The sequence below is a fragment of the Sander vitreus genome, chromosome 9 (assembly GCF_031162955.1).
Source record: "Sander vitreus isolate 19-12246 chromosome 9, sanVit1, whole genome shotgun sequence".
Classification (NCBI taxonomy): domain Eukaryota; kingdom Metazoa; phylum Chordata; class Actinopteri; order Perciformes; family Percidae; genus Sander; species Sander vitreus.
In genome coordinates, this window is record NC_135863.1 from 10,212,997 (window position 1) to 10,233,629 (window position 20,633).

Here is a 20,633-nt window from a genome sequence, read left to right on the forward strand (position 1 = left end):
AACAGCATTTCACTCTTGTAGTTGTCTGAGGTGGAACAAAGTTAGAACTATTTAGTATCAGACTGCAACTAATGATTATTTAAATTTAATGAATCATTAATCTTTAAAATTGTTTGGTTTGTAAAATAAAAAGTCAAAGTATAGTATTTAAAAAGTGATAAAAAGTCATGTTATAGTATATCGAAAAAAGTGATAAAAGAAAAGTGATAAAAAGTCATGGTATATAGTATGTTCAAAAATGTGATAAAAAAGTCATAGTATAGTATATCGAAAAAGTCATAGTATAGTATGTCAAATAAAGTCATAGTATAGTATGTCGAAAAAAGTGATAAATAATTCTTAGTATAGTATGTCAAAAAAGTGATAAAAAGTCATAATATAGTATATCTAAAAAAGTCATGAAAAAGTCACAATATAGTATAACAAAAAATACAGAGTATAGTATGTCGAAAAAAGTGATAAATAATTCTTAGTATAGTATGTCAAAAAAGTGATAAAGTCATAGAACAGTATGTCAAAAAAGTGATAAAAAGTCAGTGTAGCATGTCGAAAAAAAAGTGATAAAAAAGTCATAGTATGTACTGCATGTTGAAAAAAATCATAGTATAGTATGTCGAAAAAGTGATAAAAAGTCAGTGTAGCATGTCGAAAAAAAGTGATAAAAAAGTCACAGTATGTACTGTATGTTGAAAAAAATCATAGTATAGTATGTAAAAAAAAAGTCATAGTATAGTATGTCAAAAAAAGTGATAAAAAAAGTCATTGTATAGTATATTGAAAAAAGTGATAAAAAAGTAATACCATAGTATGTCGAAAGAAGAGAAAAAAAGATCATAATATAGTATCTCGAAAATAATCATGGTATAGTATGTCGAAAAATATGTTGAAAAAAAGTCATAGTATAGTATATCCAAAACAATTCATAGTATAGTATGTAGTAAAGTGATAAAAAGTCGTGGTATAGTATGTCGAAAAAAGTTTTAAAAAGTCACATTTTAAAACGTTAAATGGTGGCACAAATGTCAGGATGTCGGTCGGACACCAGGACGTTCACTTTTCCTTCATGATCAGTCAGATACAAAAAGATATTCGTTGGTTAATTGTTCAGGACTCATTCTTTAGTTTAACCTTATTGAGACTAAGGGCATACAGCTATATATAGCTTTTCATTCACCGAGGAGCAGAACCTGTCAATTTCATACATGAAAGTCATTTTGTAAAAGCTTACAAAGGACACGTTGAAGGCTTCTTTTTGTCTAAATCTACTCTATGTCTAGTCTATAATAACTGAAGGTTGAAATACCAGAATGGTCTAGTCTATAAAACTGAAGGTTAAATACCGGAATTGAATCCTTAAAAGAGCTAAGTGAAGCCTTAAATGTGTCTTAGGATTTTCTGTCTGTGTTTACGATAACGATTAATCGGTTTAACCAGTTAATTAAAGGTTTATTTAAGTAGCGTGATGTTGTAAAGATAAGGTAGTAAGGTTAGTGTAAAGGTATAGGTTCAGAAAATGTAGAGTTTAGCGGGGCTTTCTAGGGTTTGGCATTTATTTACAACCAAAATTATGCTTTATGAACTATTTTCCACACAGTTGGCTTTAATAATGCTTTATAGTTTTCATTAGGGTCTGTGTCAATGTCATGTTGGTCTAAATTCTAAACTTTTGGCAGTTTTATACCTATCCTTGTCAAGTAATGTTTAATATATATCTAGTGACTTTAGGACAGTGGTGGCCTAGAGGTTAAGAAGCAAGCGTGGGACCAGGAAGTCGCCGATTCAATCCCCCAGACCAACAGGATAAAATCTGGGTGGGGAAAGTGAAAAAGCAGTGCTTGTCCCTCCCACCGTTGAGCAAGGCCCTTAACCCCAACTGCTCAAGTGGAGCTGCTCAGTGGCCAGCACATCAGACTGTGATTGTACTGGGCAGCTTCCAGGTATGAATTTGTAACCGTGTGAATATGAGAATTTATTCTCAATCAAAACATTTAAAAGATGAGATTGTGCACTTGTTACATATTTTTTTAGCCTTTTATTGAAAGGCTTCTAGATTGAATCTTCCCTCCCTGCTGAGGTGTCCTTGAAGGGAACCACTAAGATTTGATACCTAAAAAAGCAGACAAACGTCAAGGTTGTTTTTAAATGATATAAAATCGGTTTTATTCATAATAAAAGATGTGAATATGCCACTTCCTCTTCATCCTCTGACATTTACAAGATTGTTATAGTCTCTTATTTCTGGTCCTGTGTCATTCCTTTGATGACGACAGCTGTGAAATGACGCCACACCACTGCAAATCCTACTGAAAGACTCCTGTCAGGTGTCAGGTTAAGATAAAGGCTAGACCAAATGTTTAAATTCGTCATTTATTTTTCTATCTATTTTTAATTAATTGTTTGGTCTGTGAAATAGCTTGTTTCGTCTGATTCACAGTTCACCAAGTATTCAGATAACAATGATATAAAACAAACAAAAAATCCTCACGTTAGCTGGAACCATCTCCAAAGTTTCATTTGAAAGCAATTTGGTCTGACTAAATCAACACAAAGTATTTTACAAGTATAAAACCTTCTCACTGAATCTCTCATCCATCTTCTGCACATCTCGCTGTCCTCCTACTTTAAGATGTTTCAGTGAACAGAACCCAGAGAGTTTCTTCCGCTTGGCCTTCAGCCATGTTTATAGCTTTGTGTGACAGTGTTTACTTCACTGAGCTGCTTGTTTGTTCCCATGTGCTTATATGTGGCAAAAAAACTGGGATCTTTGTTGAATATTCATGTAAACAAGGAACAAACTGTACAAGAGGACACTTAATGAGATCCATATATGAGCTGAACTCTGTGTGGCAGATGATTCAGTGGTGAGAAGAAGCAATAACTTTTGTTTCTTGTTTTTTTAATGGGAAGAAAAAACACCCAAAAAAAAACTGGATTGTGCGTGTGCTCAATATTAGAGCTGTCACTGGTCAAACTTGTCTGTAATGGATGTTTTGAACCAGAGTGTAGCATGTCTCCAGTGAACCGTGCCCTTGGCAAGGATATCGTTTAACTCACAAATGTTCAAGTGTACATGATGTACCAATCCAATGGCACGCAACATGCTAAACAGAGGCCCTCTACTATTACCCTTACAAAGTGTGTACAGCTTACATACCAGTCAAAGTTGGAATGAAACACTAAAGACAAACATCATTTCAATCTTTTTTATTATAAAAAAAAAAACAATTACAAAACATTGGCAAGATTGTGAATCAACAATTTGTATAAAAATATGTTTTTTTTCAGTGCGTGCCAACAAAATCACACAGCTGACCCTGAAGACTTCTTTAAAAACAGTTTAACTAACTTTTTGGAAGTTGAGGAGAATAAATAATCCTCGAGACAGTTTTTGGAATGTTCTTTGTCCATACATTTCAGTGGCATCTCCAGTTTAAGGCACGACTTGAACGCTGAGCACTGTACTCTGGTTGAGCTTTAAGAAGCGCCCCGCAGCACCAAGGCATCTGGCTTCCATCAAAAGCTTCAGACCACATGGCTCAGAGGTCTCCATCTCCTCCTGCTTTGTTTAACAGCTGGGAGAATTAATGTACGAGCCTTGTGCAGCTTTATACACAAACTGCTCATCCTATTTTATCACGGTGCTAAAATCAACAACCAAAGCTTGACACTTCAGTGCCTTAAGTCTTGCATTAACACAACACCTCTCTTGGAATTCATCCACATACCATCCAAGTTCTTGCAGAATACATTCAGCTCTATTCATCTCCACGAGAGAATGACTCCCTGAAACTCCCATGTCAATCTTCAACTGCAGATAATTAAGGCATACGTATTTTTCCCTTTTACATTATTGTGACCTGCATGCATAAAATACATCTACATCTGCTTACTTGACTTGTCTGCTCCACCATCACACCTTCAGATACAGTATATGCTTAAGTAACAGTAGAAACCACCAGGCACATGGTTGAGTCACACAATGCATAGCAATGTACGGTGTTCAAATCTACTGTGTTGCCAGGACAAGGAGAGTTGGAACGTTAAGACAATTGCACTTCTAAACATGTCAACTTATCAAGAGCGCTTTTCTTCAAACATTTGAACACCAGGTGCAACTCCAACTCTCCTACTGACAAATATCAAGTGAACTTTCCCCCCCCCCAATATGTCCCCAAATCCCCTTCCAAAATTCGCTTCACATGAGGGAATCGTTGATTGGGAGGTATTTGTAGCTCGCCTCCTAAAAAGGAGCCAAAAATCACTTGGGGAGGACAGGAACTGATGTGGAGAAGTTACTTTCCTCGGAACAGAACAGGGAAGTGTCCACTTTTCTTTATGACCTGGAAACAGAATGGCCGCGCCTCCACTGACATCCAGTTCCTGTGAGCTCCGTCTCCTGAACTCTCCGTGGGGCTCCAGTCCCTCTCCACGAACACTCGGTGGGACCAGGTGCCATTTATCGGAGAGTAGTAATCCAGGAGAAGACAAATCTCTTGATTTGTTTATTTAAGTTAAGTCGCTTGACGCTCAGGTAGGGCTGATGGTTCAACACGTCATGCAGCGAGGTCTCATGTTTAAGGGCTGAGGGTTGGGGTCAACCTGTAGGCAGGAAATGAAATTAAAGACACATAAGATAAATGTTAAGTAAGCAGATAATAAAAAAATAAAAAACCGTATATATACACATACAATTCAGCTGTGATCTCAAGGTTTTTTTTGGTAGGAAAGAACATTTTAAATATATCTACACAAAAAAATACTTTTTATGCCAATCAAACAACAAATAAAGGTTGTAGGTGGGTGTTGTTTACAGTCTTTGGTGACTCACCTCGCTGTATATCGGCGGAGGTCGGAAGCGAAATTCTTGGACAAAAGCCATGAGGGGCCGCTCCAGGATCCCACTCAGGTCTTCGGCGGGTTGCAGGACGACCGTATTGTGGCGCTGCACGGCCTCCTCCTCTGTCACCACGGAGCTGTAATCTGGAGGGGCTGCAGGGAAAGAAGCAGGATTAGTCTACTGGTCTGACTCAAAAGAACAGTACAGTTCCAAACACTAAGCTGCTGAGTCATCACTGCAGTTAAAACTCTTAAAAACCCACATAACATTTGTTGCCTTTTGCACCAACAAACACTGATTTGATCCAACATGAATGTCTGCTGAATCAAAACCTACAAAACCCTAAATTCTACTCTTTAACCTGAAAAGAGTCCCTATGCACATCTAGACCTACACATCTCTGTTGTATTCAAAGGACACTTACGCTCAGGCTGCTCGGGGATGGCCATGCGCAGCCACTCAAGGTTGACGCTGTACTGGCTGCTGACGCTGGAGGTCCGGCTGCCGAAGGGATGGAGGGGAATGGTGCCTATGACCAGCGGCAGCTCCAGACACATCTTGGATGTCCCAGGAACATCAACACAAACCTGGTGAGAGGAAAAGAGGAGAATCTTTAGTGACATATGTGAAAAGTGCAGCAGCAGTGTGCATGAAAAGAGGGAATAAATCACTAAAATTCCTGAGAAATAAAGCAGTTGCTGACCAAGCTCACCTTGAGCATGTACTCCACTTTGATGATGCGGCACTGCAGGACGGAGGGACCCACAGGTGGGATCTTAATGGCGCGACCGTGCCACGTCTCCCTGCATCTGGCCCCCACAATATCACCGCACAGTGTGGCCACCACCGCGCGCTTCTGCTTCATGGTGCCACGGGCGATGAACGTCTGTGTCTGAGTGATGTAGGCTCTGGGTACAACTGATCTGGAGGTAGCGTTGTCAAATTCTGCAAACACAGGTATCATCTCACCTGCGGAGAGAGAAAGTACGTTAGAAATTGCAGACACTTCTAAACTAGCCTACAAAGACTGCGTTTTTAAGAGGGAGTTGCTTTAGCTGGTAGCCTCTCACCTGGCGTGTAGCCTTTGCGGTCGATCTTTGCGGTTACAGACACCTGTCCAAAGTTGCGGTACCATGCTCGTGCCATTTTGTCCTTCGTTCCAGCCTGTGGTGCCTGGGAAGGTTAAAACCAAATGAGCCAAGTGCCTCAAAAACACCCAGAAAATCATGAAGTGTGCAATGACAGAATCATGAAACATGAGGGCTGAGATGCTTACTAGTAAGGCTGGCGTGTTGATGTCAATGGGCTCGATGACTGTAAACTCCTTCTTGATCTTCCTAACGGTGGCCCACGGCCTGTGTAGCTTAACTTTGACCCAGTAACGGATGCTGCCGTGTTTCCCCTCGAAGGAGGTGACCAGCGTCTCCTCAGGCAGCTGGAAGCTGAATGGAAATTCATGTCTGCCAGCAGGAAGGACTGTCACATCACCGTTATCTGAGAAGAGGAGGGGAAAAAAAGTAGAACATTTTCCATTTTGTTCATTTGATTTCAAGAGAACAGGACAGTGAGTGTAACTTCCAATTCCAAGATGACCAGTTTCTTTCTGTTGGTGTCATAATGTGAACATAAAGTTATATTACACTCATTCAGCACAATTGAATAATAAAAGAGTCTTAATCTTTACTGGGACCAATTAAATGATTCTGTGATGATATGAAGGCAGCTAATTACTTTATTTGAAGGAAAAGAAGTGCTGATAAAACTATGCTAAACCTGCACAACTAGTTCAAACTTTTAAAATACACATCAGTATTCTTTAGAAATACACATAAATAGAGTTGACTTCCTAAGAGAGTAAGAATAGCGTGACTCTTGTTGAAATAGAAATCTCTGTCTTTCTCCGCAATCACAAGGCTTCTCTTCTGTGCTTGCTCAAAGGGGCGGTTCCTGCTCCATTGTGCTGACTGAGAACATGTTCTCCTCTGTATAATATACAGCCCGTCTCAACGGCTCTGTTTTTTCTCTCTTGCTGCACAGGTCCAACAACATGTGTTTGCGTTTAACAGACTTGATGTGTTTTGTGTCCCTTTTGTGAGCTGGAAACTCCGTCTTTATTTATATAACAATATTGTCACTGTTTAATCCTCTTAATGGGTCAAGTGGATTGTTATGAGCTTTTTCCTGTTCTGCGGTTTGTACATGGTCTGCAAAATACTTTTGAAACATCACCAAAATCTTTAACCTTATGTTATTTTATCTTGCAAAACAGTTTTTTTTTTTTTATAAAATACCAAATCGAGCAGTGAGACTGAACACTGCAGGAAAACATCATCAATTAAGCCGATGAAGCCCTGGCTGTGAATTTCCTGTCTAGCAAAACAACTCCGTGCCAAATTAATGAAAGCAGAAACCGGAAGTTCTCCCACATCGCTGTGGAGAAAAACAACCCTGGAGTTTCTTCGAATGACGAAAGGTCTGATGTCAGAACTATTTCTTTCAATAAATACAATGATAAAGGAGTGCAAAGACAGCTGTTGCAACATGTTTGCTCTCTTCCTACATAATGAGGGCTTTTATACTTCTATCTTATCTATACGTATACTATCCAGTTATGACCAACAACAAAGCTTCTTATATGGCCGAATAAATAACTAACAGTCCCCTAAAAATGCTTTTGTCGATGAATGACTGGATGCCGGAGTACTTGTTTTGTGCATTTCCTTAATCTGGATGTTCAGTTTTACCATAGAATTTCTGGTTTTACTTCAAGGAAGTAGCCACAAACAAAGAAAACATCTCTCGAAAGGCTCCTGATAAAAACATGTGAACTCAAGTTTGACTTCATTCACAGAGATGAACCTATTATTAACTGTGCATCTACAGCAACAACACGTTTATAAATCATGGCATAGCCAACAAAACATCTCAGATGTAAGGAAAACAGCTCACTTCCAAAAACAAGTTACAATTTGACTGCACTGGACACTAATACAACCAGAAAAAAAGCAGGACAATGTTCACGATCCGTTTAACTCGCATGCTAAAGCCATGAAAACCATAATATTCCCAGTCTGCTGACAAACAACCAGTCCAGTGTCCCAGTGACAAATAACCCACTTTCACTATTGTTTCATTCGCTTGGCATAAGCTCACGGAGAGGAGGCTGGTTTTGCCGTTTTGATATCCTACTAGCTGACACTTTGATAGGTTTACAGACAGGATGCACCCCCTGTAGTCTTCCCCATCACCGCGCCTGCACAGCGGACTGACCTGCCTGCAGCAGCACCTCTCTCCGGTTCAGGTACTCCACCTCGTCGCTGTAGTTCTGGGTGTATGCGGTGCTGGAGCCGGCGGACCGTGACTCGGTCCAGTGCACTTTAGCGAATCCCTCGGCGTGGAGTTTCAGTGAGTCCACCCGACACTCCCCGGACAGGTCCACCACCACCCGGCCGGACACCACGTCCCCGCTGCTGAACACCGGAGGACAGTCCCCCTCCGGAGAGTCGAAGAGGATGTCAAACTTTTTCAACTTGTCGAAAATCATTTTGCAGCTTGTGCAAGTCCTTTCAAACGCAAAAGTGAATGCTTCCTTTATTCTAGTTCCGCAGTATATTAAAGAGTTCTGACGTGGATCTTGAGACGACTTTCTTTCACTTGTCTAAAGCTCTACTGTGAGCACTTTCAGTCTGCAGCATTATTTAGGCTGAGCATGTGGGCGGGATTTCTACATTTATTATGTAAGGCCTCAGGAGAGGGTCGAAGGCTGATGCTGCTTTCAGGTGCTCCTTCCTTGGCTCCGACTTTTCATTGCTGCACTTTTATTCTAAGTAAGACATGTAGCGGAGGGAGGAGGGGGGGTTGCACTTTTGTTTAAAGCATCATAACACAAAGGAGAATGTTCTCATCAGGCCAAAAAGTATATTTCCTTAATTTACTGATCAACCTTCAGGTATCACCAGCTACAAAACGTAACAAGTCTGGACAAATACTAAGAACAAAACCACCTCATGATGTCAACATTAACAAACATGATTAAGATAAAACTAGAAAGAGAGAAAAAAAATTATGTATCACATCTTCACAACGTTTCATGACAGTCACCCACCTGAGAGTCACATATTTCAGTCCTAGTTACAACTTAGTTGGGTAACTTTGTGCAGCTCTTTTCATAACACCCTTATTTCCGTACTGAGCTTGAAGGCAGCATAATAAACATGCAGACAGGGTGTGGAGGCAGCAGAGAGGAAAACAGGGCCTGCTGGTGATTGATGGTTACAGGTTCTTAGAAGAAAACAGGCTTACTGAGCATGCCTCCATCTGGCAGAGATCCGCCCCGCACAGCTCAAAGGAAAATAGTTTCACTCTGGACCAAAGCTGTTTACTCCACTTCTTCCATGTCACTTTGAACATACTGTACATAGCACATGGAAAACACACAGCTATGCACAAAGGCATTCAACTTATGCCACCAAACAACTGCAGTCATTCTAACGTCAATAATAAAGGGATCCCACACAGATATTACAGGAAACGCCCCAATAGTTTTTGTCTCACAAACTCTGCAACCAAACAAACACTACCTCATTTCTCAACTGGGTTACTCTCTTCATACAATTCAAAAGTCCTCAGAACAAAAATCAAGTTTGGTCTGTGAAAAACAAAGTTGTTTACTCTTTTGTTCCCTGGGAGTAAAGAGTTAGCGCTCCAGTGCCACCAACAGGCAATGTGGAAGTGTGCACAGCTGCAGGACTGCCAAGATGTTTTTACACAGCCCGACAACTGGACTGGAGATTAGTGGGAATCTAGGAAAAGTTGTAAGACTTTAGGTAGATGGTGCTCGTAGAAAACTGGGCCTCTGGAGGGGCTTTCCAACTTACTATCTCCTCACTGTTATTTTACTCATTGCAGGTTAGTACAAAAGTAGAAAGTACTAGAAAGGAGGTTTCCCTGCATCTTTCCTTGAGTATAATCAGTTCCTCCGCCCAAATAAATGTGAAATTATCAGCAGAATTCTTTTGTCATATTTGGGAGGCCAGTGTTCCAGTTTGCATCAATTTGTCAGTTTTTGCTTAAAATACATTCAGGAAGTTCTGGCCTTTGGTAAACTAAAGCCCAGCCTGCCACCTGCTGGTGACCAGAAGCAGCAGCCTGGCGCTACCAGTTCCTGCCTCGGTCTTGATAAGATGAATGTGTCTCTGCACAGAATGATGGGCCTGATAAAAAGTCCTGCTGTGCAGATGACTCAGTAAAATCACCCTAATCATGGCTAAAAGCATGTTACCACTGCTGCAGGCTAAAGTAAACATATTTATCCATGTGAGTTTCTCTTTGTTTAACTAAAGAGCTGCTGAGTGCACAACATTGTAGAACAAATATTAGCAAGCCGTATACTTTAGAGCAAAAGGGGGGCTTGAGAAAGTGTCATTCTTCAGTGGCGTTTGCATGAGAAGCACATACAAAAAAATCCAATCCAGTCCAACTTCTAAAACTGGAACAACTCACAAAAAACACAACAAACCTCTCCACTGAAACCAGACTGACTCTCAAATACATTCCTGTCTTTAAAAGGGAAAAACAACTGTTTATGAACAAGTTAAAAGATAAATGAGATGATCATGACACCATATTGTAAAATGAATGGAGAGCAGCAGCAGGCTGTGTGGTAGACAAGGACGGAGCCAAGGGGAGCCACGTGTTGTTTTTCTGGTTGCTGCGGCGACGCAGCCTGCATTTTTTAAACAGCCCCCACCCCTTCCTTCCTCTCTCCTCTGTCTTTCACTTTCTCCTCATTTCTTGTCCCAAGTAAATGGTACCCAACACAACATCCTTATTTCTACTTTTTTAACATATTTACCGCTTTGGTCAATCAATTGCACATGCAACCATAATACAAGTGATTCTGTTTCTGAAAGGATTTGGAGTTTATATGAGAAGGTTAAAGCACTGTTATTTCCTGGACAGATTCTGCAGTTAACATGTGTCTATACAGAATGTCGGTCTGAGAGACATTTACAGGTCAAACCACCCACGTACTGACAGCTCCTTAGCCTCTCTACTGGTAGTAATTGTCCACAATCCAGAAAACAAAATTGCCTGTAATTTGACAGAAGAGTTCAAGCTCCATTTATGAATCAGTTACATTAATTTTTCAGATATTATGTGTAAGGGACAAAAGAGCACAACGAATACTGATGATTGCAACACTGTATTTGTTCATAACAACAGAAGCATATTTCTATACCATTTGTTTTGATTATTTGAGATTTTATTTGACTTTATACATTTCATGATTAATCTTGAGTTGTGTTACTTTTTATAGAAGATCTTATATGGTCTATCAGAATATCCTTAATATAATATTAATATCCTCTCATCAGATAAATTTGGTAATTTTGGGTGAAATGCTATCATATCTCATTTGTATTAGTATTTGGTAGCCATCTGCTGTTAACACTGTATTAAGCCAACCAGTACTATTATGCCTCCAAACCCCCAGACCCTGACCCAAAACTGCAGTATTGAGAAATCCTGTGTAGGGACACCAAGTCTAGTTTAAATACAAATCAAAGTACTTCACCACAATGATGCAAACATTGTGTAAAAATCCAATATTGCCATAAAAAAATCATATATTATCAGATATCAAAAGGGATAGATACCATGGCATAAATGCTCTAGAAAATGTCTGACAAATGACAGATTGATATCATCTTATGGTATATAACGCAATATTTCCCCACCTCAATGCTTGGTCCAGATTTTCCTGTTTCAGTGCTTAAACAATTACTTGATCAACATAAAATTGATTATATTATATTGTAATATTGATGAACTATTAACTGCTGGTAATTCATAAAGAAAAAATACAACAAAAAAAAATATTTATGTATTTACAGATAATTCTTCTGCATCTCTTATCAAATTAATACTGTTGTTTAAGTGGTGGTCTAAGTTAAAAGTTGGTGGTAGTCTGACTTTTCAGATGTAGACTGTGGGTATAAGCCCGCTATTGGCCACATATTTCATGCAGCATTCTCCTCCCCTTCCACTGTCTATTTTGCATGGGCACCGTCGCTGCATCCTGGGCTTAGCACCACCAAAGACCATTGTGATTGGGTTGTGTTTTTTTCCTATAGCAGAATAATAATAGGAGCAGCAGCAGCCAGACCTATCATATTTGGTAAATGGTAACTGATGGTAAATGGTATCTATGCCCATTTAAATGACATGTTAAATATTTCATACTAAATAATAAATATAAAAAACTGATGAACAATCCATTATTGAAATATTTGTTAGTTGCAGCCCATTAGTACAGCATCTCAGTTAATGGGTGATGTGTTACTTTTCTGTAGTCATTGTTTAGTCTGAAATGTGGGCTAGATATTAACATACAAAACCTGCCCAATGCACCTTTAACCACTGTGCATACACAGCTGTTGCAGCAGCAAATGACATGGAACTGAGACACACAAATTATATTCTAGATTCAATTACTCTGCAACTTGTTTGGCTGTGTGCATTCTGCGAAAGCGACGACAACAACAACAACAACAACAACACAAACCCTGCTCTTATCTGAGACTCAGCCTCTCACCTCCATTCATGTTTACCTGTACGACCACACTGGGGAATCAAACCAAGTATATTGTTTACAGAGCATCTAATAAAACATTAACCACTGGTTACAGTTTATCTACTTAGCTACAATGGACTATATTCTCTGCCTGTCTAATTTTAAGCTGCCAGTGCCTTCCACACCAGGGGAATTTCACACTTTACAGAGTTATGTCCTGTACAACACAGCACTTAGTAAACCAGTTGTGTTTATTTGGACTCAGCACTAATGGATGTGTTTAATGTTAGGATTAGGTTGTCGGGCAGATGTATCTGGACGACCCAGAGTCAACTTGTCCCCAGGTTTCCATGCAGCACATTTGGCCCAGGTGGCTTCATTTTGCAAACTGCAGCGACTACAAGATACAGTGGCTACCAGCTGGCACTTGGAAGAGCAAATCAGCAGTTATACACCACAGAGAAAGAAGTTATGCATCAACCCGCTGCAATACATGCTGATGTACAGTTACAATGTATATCACAGCAAAGCTACAAAGGTTGAATTACTGATACAGTAGGGGACAAATGAAAACACAAAAACTACAACAAGGTCAGCACAAAAAAAACACATTTTCATAGAAGTGAAAGCAATGTTCTGCATTTTCAAATAGTCAGTCAAGATTTTATTTCTAGTCACCTTTGTACACCTTTGGATTTGCTTTCTTCCCTGAACAAGCACTATTGAAATGCTTTTATTTAGCTAAATAACTATAAAATACAATTTTAAATTTAAGGACATTTTACATGCAAAACATATGACAATTTTAATTGAAGCAACCTCACCAGCTGCAGCTGTAATTCACCTTGGTTTTACTTGTCGTTATTCTACAACCAGTCTAATAAATAAACACAGTAAGTATAAATACTGTAAACACATGGAGTATGAACCGTTTAGGGGATTAACACCATCTGCAGCCTTCACCACTGACCTCGGATCAGATGCTGTCTCTTCCTGAAGTATGTGATCTTGGAGGTGTAGTCGTTATAGACGGCGTTCATGCCACGGTTCTCCAGCCAGTGTGCTGTGGCCACCCCTCTGCCCTGCACCTTCATGGAGTGCACTCTGGTGTCCCTGCGGAGCTCCAGGACCACCTGGCCGGACACCACCTCCCCTCCGGTGAACGCTGCATCAGCCGGACCATCCAGCTCCAGCTTGAAAGACTTAATGGTGTTCACCATCGTTTCTATGAGTGAAGACAGTTAAACTGTTTGACAAGGCTGAGGGATAGACACTAACTAATACTCATAGGAGGTGTGTGTAGAACTGATTTCAGGTGTTTTAAAAACCACACAGCAAATATCCAGAGCCAGCTGGAGGCATGAAGGATTTAAACATCTAGGGCTCCAGGACACCCTAACAAGCAAATTATACACGTGAAGTCCTGTAATAACTTTTCAAATAATAGTATGCAATGTCTTGGGCTGCTTTTAAATTTCCATTAAACAGAACATAGGCTACTGTTGATTTTTGCTATTTTCTGTTAGTGATCTTATTATAAGGGTGGGGTTGGGTGGTTCTGCATAGGGTCCCAGACATGCCAGGGCCAGCCCTGCCAGTAGCGACAGTTGTGTAGTCTGTTTGTTGTTTTAAAACACGTTTTGGAAATGTTCGATATCATGGTGTCAGGTGTTGTGATCTTGAACAATACAACAACGAGGTTATAAGGTGTTACAGTATACTAACCTCTTTAATATGCAGACAAACGTTTACATTACAGCAATACCAAACAAATAAACAAAAACATACAAACATTCATACACATGGTCAAATAACTGAAATTCTACTTTCAGTCAACAATATGTAAATAATATTGTATTAACAACTGACTGTCATGATTTTGAAATAGTTCTTTTACAACTGTTTCTGTGGGTCTAATAATATATACATTGTCCGTTGTGCGGCCGGTTTATCGTGCATTTTATAAACGGCTGTGTGGGGGTCTCAGCCAATCAGGATTGAGAACCACGACGGTTTTTTAAATACAGTTGTGAACGTTAAACTCACCGGCAGGACAGGAGCAAAGTAGTGGTCTTCTCAAAGACGAGGTTTATGGTGAAAAAGCCAAATTGTGTGTTCACTCCGTCTGGACGATGTTCAATGGAAGCTCAGCCTTTATAAACGAAGGTTTCAACGCCCAGAAACACAGCATTACACCAATGATCAACAGTACGCCCGAGGCACGCCCGCCCCCTTTAACAGGAGGAGGACCTTTTTTTTCTTCTTCTTTTTTTCTTTATTTAAAGAACCACACAAAAACTGTCAATAAACCGTCTCTGTCAAAAAAAACAAAACAAAAAAATATATATATATATATATATATATATATATATATATATATATATATATATATATATATATAAAAATAAAGAAATAGAAAAAATAGGGAAAAAAATGATAGGCTACAAATACAATTCCATAGTGATGATTTTTGTGGTTGCACGTGAGCTTTTATTATAAAGGCAGTGTGTCTTTCAGTTTGGTATCTCTTTTTTCTTATAAAAAAATGCATAGAAAAAGAACAAGTAGGCCTGCAGAACATATGATGAGATAGGCTACTTGAATTATGTAAAGACGGTATTTCACAAAGTAGTTAAAAAATTTAAAACCAAAAATGTAATGTAAAATATATTTTAGAGGAGAATTTCAAATCACCTCAGCAAAACGTAGTGTCTCTGTTTTGTTTTGTTTTAGTCATGTGTCTAATTTGAAAGAGTTCCTCACATTATCATGATGTCATATGTTGGCTTAAACTAAAGTTTATGACATTGGGTGATCACTGAAGCAGCTGTCTTTGGAAAACCTTACAGGAGTACCTGTTAATAATACAATTCCATATAGTAAATACATTTAATCACTGGAGAATTCAGTAAGAAATAAACTTCCTTTGTATCACTTTAAATAAACCTATGCGGAGACATTTGCATGTAATGTGGTCAAATATCTATAACTATTGTTCAAATTAAGCCTTTAGAAGCATGTCCTTGAGCAGGTCTTACTCACCCATTAGATATTTTTAAACAACAAGGTGCACAACAAATGGCATGAATATGAATATGAAAGTGAATATGAATTTTTCATACATTCCATGGTCTTAAATTAACATATCTCTCTGAAAAATGTATCTTTATTTGGCATTGCTCTTGGCACAACAGAAGGGCAAAATCAAAGAAGAGCTGTCATGTTCCTGCAGGCTGCAGCTGTACCTCACCTGAGCTTGTTGGCCAGCTGACATTCCAGCCCACACCTGGACTGCTGCCTTTTCGCCAGGTTGATGACCTGATTTACTAGATTCAGTTTATTCATATCTGCTTGCCTGCCAAGAGAGCCTGCATCTTAGGATCAAGGCTGTGTTATTGCTACAACACAGATTGTTTTCACAGTTTTGTGGTCAATCATGCTTGAGAGAGAGGATGAGAATCTTTCTGCGACATAGGCACTAACCTTCTTTTTAGCAGTTATCGTTGACAGTGTAAACAAGGTGGAAGTAGGACAGTCAAGTCCATGGCTACTCCCCCCTTTGGCCTAAATAAGACAGGCGAGGAGAAGGTTTATGTTTAAGCCACCTAACTGCTAAACCTGCACTTGCACCCTGCTTCAACATTACACAGTCTGATGGCCCATGTACTCTTCTAAGTAAAAAATGTTATTTATTAATCAGCCCAGCAAGATTATGAGAATTATGCAGTTCATTAAAAAAAACCACAAAACTAGGGGGTGATGACAGAGTGGCTTTAGTTACAGCATGACAAAATGAGTGCTGAACTGGCTGTAGGCAGGTGGCTGCAAGATCATAGGTTTGGCCATGTAGTCTTCACTGTGGGAGGTGCGGAAGTGCTGATCAGCCAGCGGAAACCTGATGTTGCTCTGATTAACAGAAAAAGAGGCAGACAATATCATATTATTATATAATATTACACTGAATGATGAGAAAAATATGAACCCATGTACAAAGAGATGGGGATGCATCACATTCTTTTTCAGGAGAATCAAGTACTACACTGCTGCTGCTGCTGCTGCTGCTGCTGCTACTAATACCATTACAATTACACAGTTGAGTGGGAAGATTTTTTATTTGTGTTTATGATCTCTCACCCTCTGCTGTGACGGACAAGGTGTCTGTCTGCAGGTCTTCAAAGGGAGGTAATCAGTCTTGGTAGTGCTACGGTTGAACTCATGTTCTGCCAAACAGATTAAACATATTTAATATCTATATATACCTCCATTTAAGCACACAAACACAACCAATCCGTCACCTGGTCCACTCAGTATGTTGCTCGGCAGCTGAATGGCTGGTCTGGCGCGTTCTCCCTCCTGTTTGCTGTTGTGTTGTTTGGCCGTGGATGTGTAGTACAGGCCCGACAGATGAGGTGGGCTGAACTGTACATGGCTCTTGGTCATCAGGTCAGCCCCGAGCACGTGCACTGGATGCTCTCTGTGGTTCAGCTACAGGGAGGAAAATAGTCAGCATGATCAAATATGACACATCAAAATCAACTCGTAAGTCTAAAGGAACATGTGTGAAAAATGTTCACTTGATTAATGTAATTATGTACCAATGATATTACAAAAACAAATAACTATGTAGAAGATATGTTAGCTCACATCAGAGAAGGAGATTCTGTTGGTGGTGACATACATCATCGCTTTGTTGCACCTCGTATCAGTGTCCCCCTTGGGTAAGGAATGGCAATTTTGGTTCTTCCTAGTCACAACAACTGGATCTCCTGGGATTAAAACCAAATAGAACAATCCAGGAAGGATAACAGAGACAGATTAATAGAGTAGCATTTTATCTGTATCACAATGCTGTGTAATCTTAGTTTGATTGGTTGAAAATAAAGGTAAGACACATTTACAAATAGTCAAACTGTTAAAATGTAAGCACCCATGTTCTTAAATGTGCACAACAGTCAACAAAAACCATAATCAGTTTTTTAAGTAACCTGTTCATTACAGTTAGCACAAAACAATATCAGTTTAGTACAGGTTCCTCATATAAAGTAAACAAACACGAGTTCAAATTTAATTAACAAAGGATTTTACTTTTGTTCTTTGCCCATTTGGGAAATTCTTGGTATTTGAAGGCCCTAAGCAGCTGCTTAGTTTAGCTTAGTTTCTTTATAGAATGGAAGACATCCTCACCATGGCAAAATAAAGTAATAGATCTGAATTGTCAGTTTGCAAGAATGAAAATTGTCAGGACATTAACACAGGAAACACTCACCTAGCTTGTGGTGACAAAATGCTTCTCTGGATGTGCATGACCATAAATCCTTAGAGAAATTTCCAAGACTGAGCTTCAAATGCTCCTTCACCACAGCTGGCCTGTATCAAAAACACATGTGTATAATGCTTTTGTTATATTTGTGTGGAGATAAACTCACCACCAAATAATCTGAACTTTCAAAGAGTGACAATAATAATTTTGAAATGTAATATTTTAGACGTTAAGGCCTGTGAGTTAAATGTCAATGTTTCCATCCAAGACACCTCAAACATCCTTGCATCCCAAATTTAAGCATGCAGTGAAACCAAGAGAGGTCTGAAATGAGATCTGAAAGGTTACACCAGGCCCTACAGCCATAGTTTCTTCTACTGTTTGATGTCTGCTTGTATAGGGGAAAGAGGAGCGAGATGGCAGAGAGCTGCAGACCTGCAGACAGTGGGCCAGCTGAATGATGCAGCGTGGGTCGTCTCTCTCTCGACAATCTTCACAGGATCACCCATAGTCACTGAGGAGTGCTGAAGAAAGACATTGTTAAAACAGTCAAAGTCACAGTTTTGGGCTAATAAAACGTTCTTCATAGAAAGCTTCATGTAAAGGTCAACCCCTCATGCACATAGCTGAGCTGCATTCTATAACCTGAGTCTGTCAGTCTGTGAATTCTGAGAAAACGTCTTCTCCTGGAAAGAGAATTTAAAGATTAACAAACCACTTAGGGTTGTTCCGAAATCTACTTCTGTGCCATGACTAAACCAGTAGTAATACACCAAGGGATGTAGACAACAAAAATATAAATTTTGGGGTCAAAACATTTCAAATTTTGATTACGCCTTCTCAACAGTATAGGGGAAATTATGCTTTAGTACCAGTGATTAAATAACTATTCAGATCTTTTACTCAAGTAAAAGTAGTAATACAACAATGAAGTACTCTATTCAAGCCCTGTATTTAAAATCAAGTGACAAAATGTCAGCAAATTGACATAAAGTATCAAAAATTAAAAGTACTTGAGCCCCTGAATGGCTGTTTTGATTATTGTTACTGATGCAGAAACGTGTGAAGCATTTTAATGTTGTAACTAGTCTAGGTTGAGCTACTTTGAATGATATTTTATATGTTTATCATATGTTTTGAATGTAAAATCTTAATCTTCAAAGAAACTAGTGGCTATAGTTGAAGTTCAAACATAGAGGAGTATAGGTCTAAGGTAGGAGGAAATGGAAATACCCAAGTTAAGTAAAAATGTGCTCAAAATGGACGTACTTACAGAACTTGAGTAAATGTAGAATTTTTGATGCAGCTTTTAGTCTCAAAACTGTTGCTGTTTTAATTCAAATGTGGAGTGTGTCTGCTGCTAATTCTACATTTGACCAAAGGAGTATACAGGAAGGATTCTGGATTATATCTGAGCTAAAGCAGAGACATGAGGATGCTAAGTAGAGTGTGACAATTTCTTTTTCTTTCACTGTGACTTTTAAAATCAGTGTTTGAGTCTTATGGCAACAGTTTCTTTCAACAGTTGAAATGTTTGGTTGGATAAAAAACCATGATAGCTCATGATGACCAACATCTGCTGCTGCCATTTTACCTTTTCTACAGGTTTAGCCACTCTGCTCCAGGCTCCCCGGAAGGTGTTGTTGTAATGAGAGACAAAGCTGTGACCGCGTCTGTCCCCTTTGATTGTGGGAAAGCCCTCTTCTACAGAGAAAATATAAAATGTTATTACATAATATGATCTGCAGGATTCATAGATTAACCCTCACACAGATTCTCTCAGAGTTACTCATTACAACGTGATGATGTTTGAAGGTTTACAGTTAATTCCTAACTAAGTTTGACGAATGTTCACAATAATCATGTGTAGTTTAGCTCTGAATCCATAATCTAGTATGGATTTATCAGTTTACTCAGAAAATGCAGAGACAATTTCAGAATATGCTGTCACTAACCTAGATGTTTAGCTGTGGCTTTTACAACAGGGCAGCGACGGTGTGGAGTGAAGGAGGCTTTGTTGGTGCTCTCTGGGAGCTTTTCCACGTGTTTGGTCTTCTTGTTGGCCTTTGTGTGTCGGATGAGAGTGGGAGGAGGCTGGAAGGGCTGGGGCTGGAAATTCTGGGACTGTGTGGTGAGGAAAGCAACCTCCCCTGGGTCTGTTTGCATCTTGAAGTTGGTGTGAAGTGTGGTCCAGCGTGGGGTGCGGGTGATCTGTAGCATTGGGTGACGGTGGTAGGACACCATCGCCTCTGTCAGGTACTCCTTGATGTGCCTCAAGTCCTTGTGATCCAACTGGGCTTGGGCGGGCGAACGGAAATGTTCTGCCTTTTTGGAAGAAAAAGGCTGGAAGTCCTTCTGTGAACATGTTGAGAAGGCATCTGGATTGTTCCTGTCCAGAAATGGGATGTTGGTAGACAGGTGGAAGTCTTTGCCCACAGTACGGGCTTGGGACAGTGTTTTTACCACTGCAGTCATATTGGATACTAACAGTGCCCCCCTTTACTAATGTAACCCTTTGGTTAAGCCAGCCATCTTCTACTGCAGCAGGTGAAAAATGCTACAATGCCTCACCATGGAAACCCCTGTGCTGTGGAACATGATGATGATACTGTTGCAGCTACTGCAGAGAAACAAATGCATGGCTGGTGTCCTATTACATGGACAGATGTAATAAGTGGACTGGACACACAAAATTATTCAATTGTAACATTTTGTAACATTCAATTTGACACACAAACAACTGCTCACAGTTAAGTAATGACCCTTGACAGAAAATAATTCAGATCTTCCTGGTTCATTGAGAAATTGATTGTAGGCTATAGCTATAAACCTATCTGGTTTTGCTGGTATTACTAAAAGATAGCTTGATATAGGGTTACTCACTATAGGAACCTACTAAATATTTGGAGTGGACATGCTTCCCATTTTCAAGAATCTTATGCATAATTCAGCATTACCTT

The 20,633-nt window shown here is 39.5% G+C and overlaps 1 protein-coding gene across 2 annotated transcripts; it reads right to left on the reverse strand.

Moving 5' to 3' along the window:
* Positions 1-3,189: 3,189 nt before the first annotated feature.
* On the reverse strand, positions 3,190-14,562 carry arrdc2 (arrestin domain containing 2). 2 transcript variants are annotated; one of them, XM_078258674.1, is made up of 8 exons: positions 14,460-14,562; positions 13,384-13,638; positions 6,114-6,331; positions 5,908-6,010; positions 5,550-5,806; positions 5,262-5,424; positions 4,829-4,989; positions 3,190-4,599 (listed from the first exon to the last, which is right to left on the reverse strand). In XM_078258674.1, exons 2-8 carry the CDS (start codon positions 13,631-13,633, stop codon positions 4,546-4,548), a joined length of 1,206 nt encoding a protein of 401 aa, XP_078114800.1. In that variant the 5' UTR covers positions 13,634-13,638; positions 14,460-14,562; the 3' UTR covers positions 3,190-4,545. The 2 variants fall into 2 exon arrangements, with proteins under 2 accessions (XP_078114800.1, XP_078114799.1); XM_078258673.1 differs by lacking the exons at positions 13,384-13,638; positions 14,460-14,562 and adding an exon at positions 8,108-8,533.
* Positions 14,563-20,633: the final 6,071 nt, after the last annotated feature.

Bases quoted from the DNA above. Each gene is read 5' to 3' on its own strand.
- arrdc2 (XM_078258673.1), bottom strand. From the start codon at position 8,381: ATGATTTTCGACAAGTTGAAAAAGTTTGACATCCTCTTCGACTCTCCG. The intron at 6,332-8,107 runs GTCAGTCCGCTG...TCCTCTTCTCAG, and splicing joins AGAGGTGCTGCTGCAGGCAG to ATAACGGTGATGTGACAGTC. The intron at 4,990-5,261 runs GTAAGTGTCCTT...CTTTCCCTGCAG, and splicing joins CATCCCCGAGCAGCCTGAGC to CCCCTCCAGATTACAGCTCC.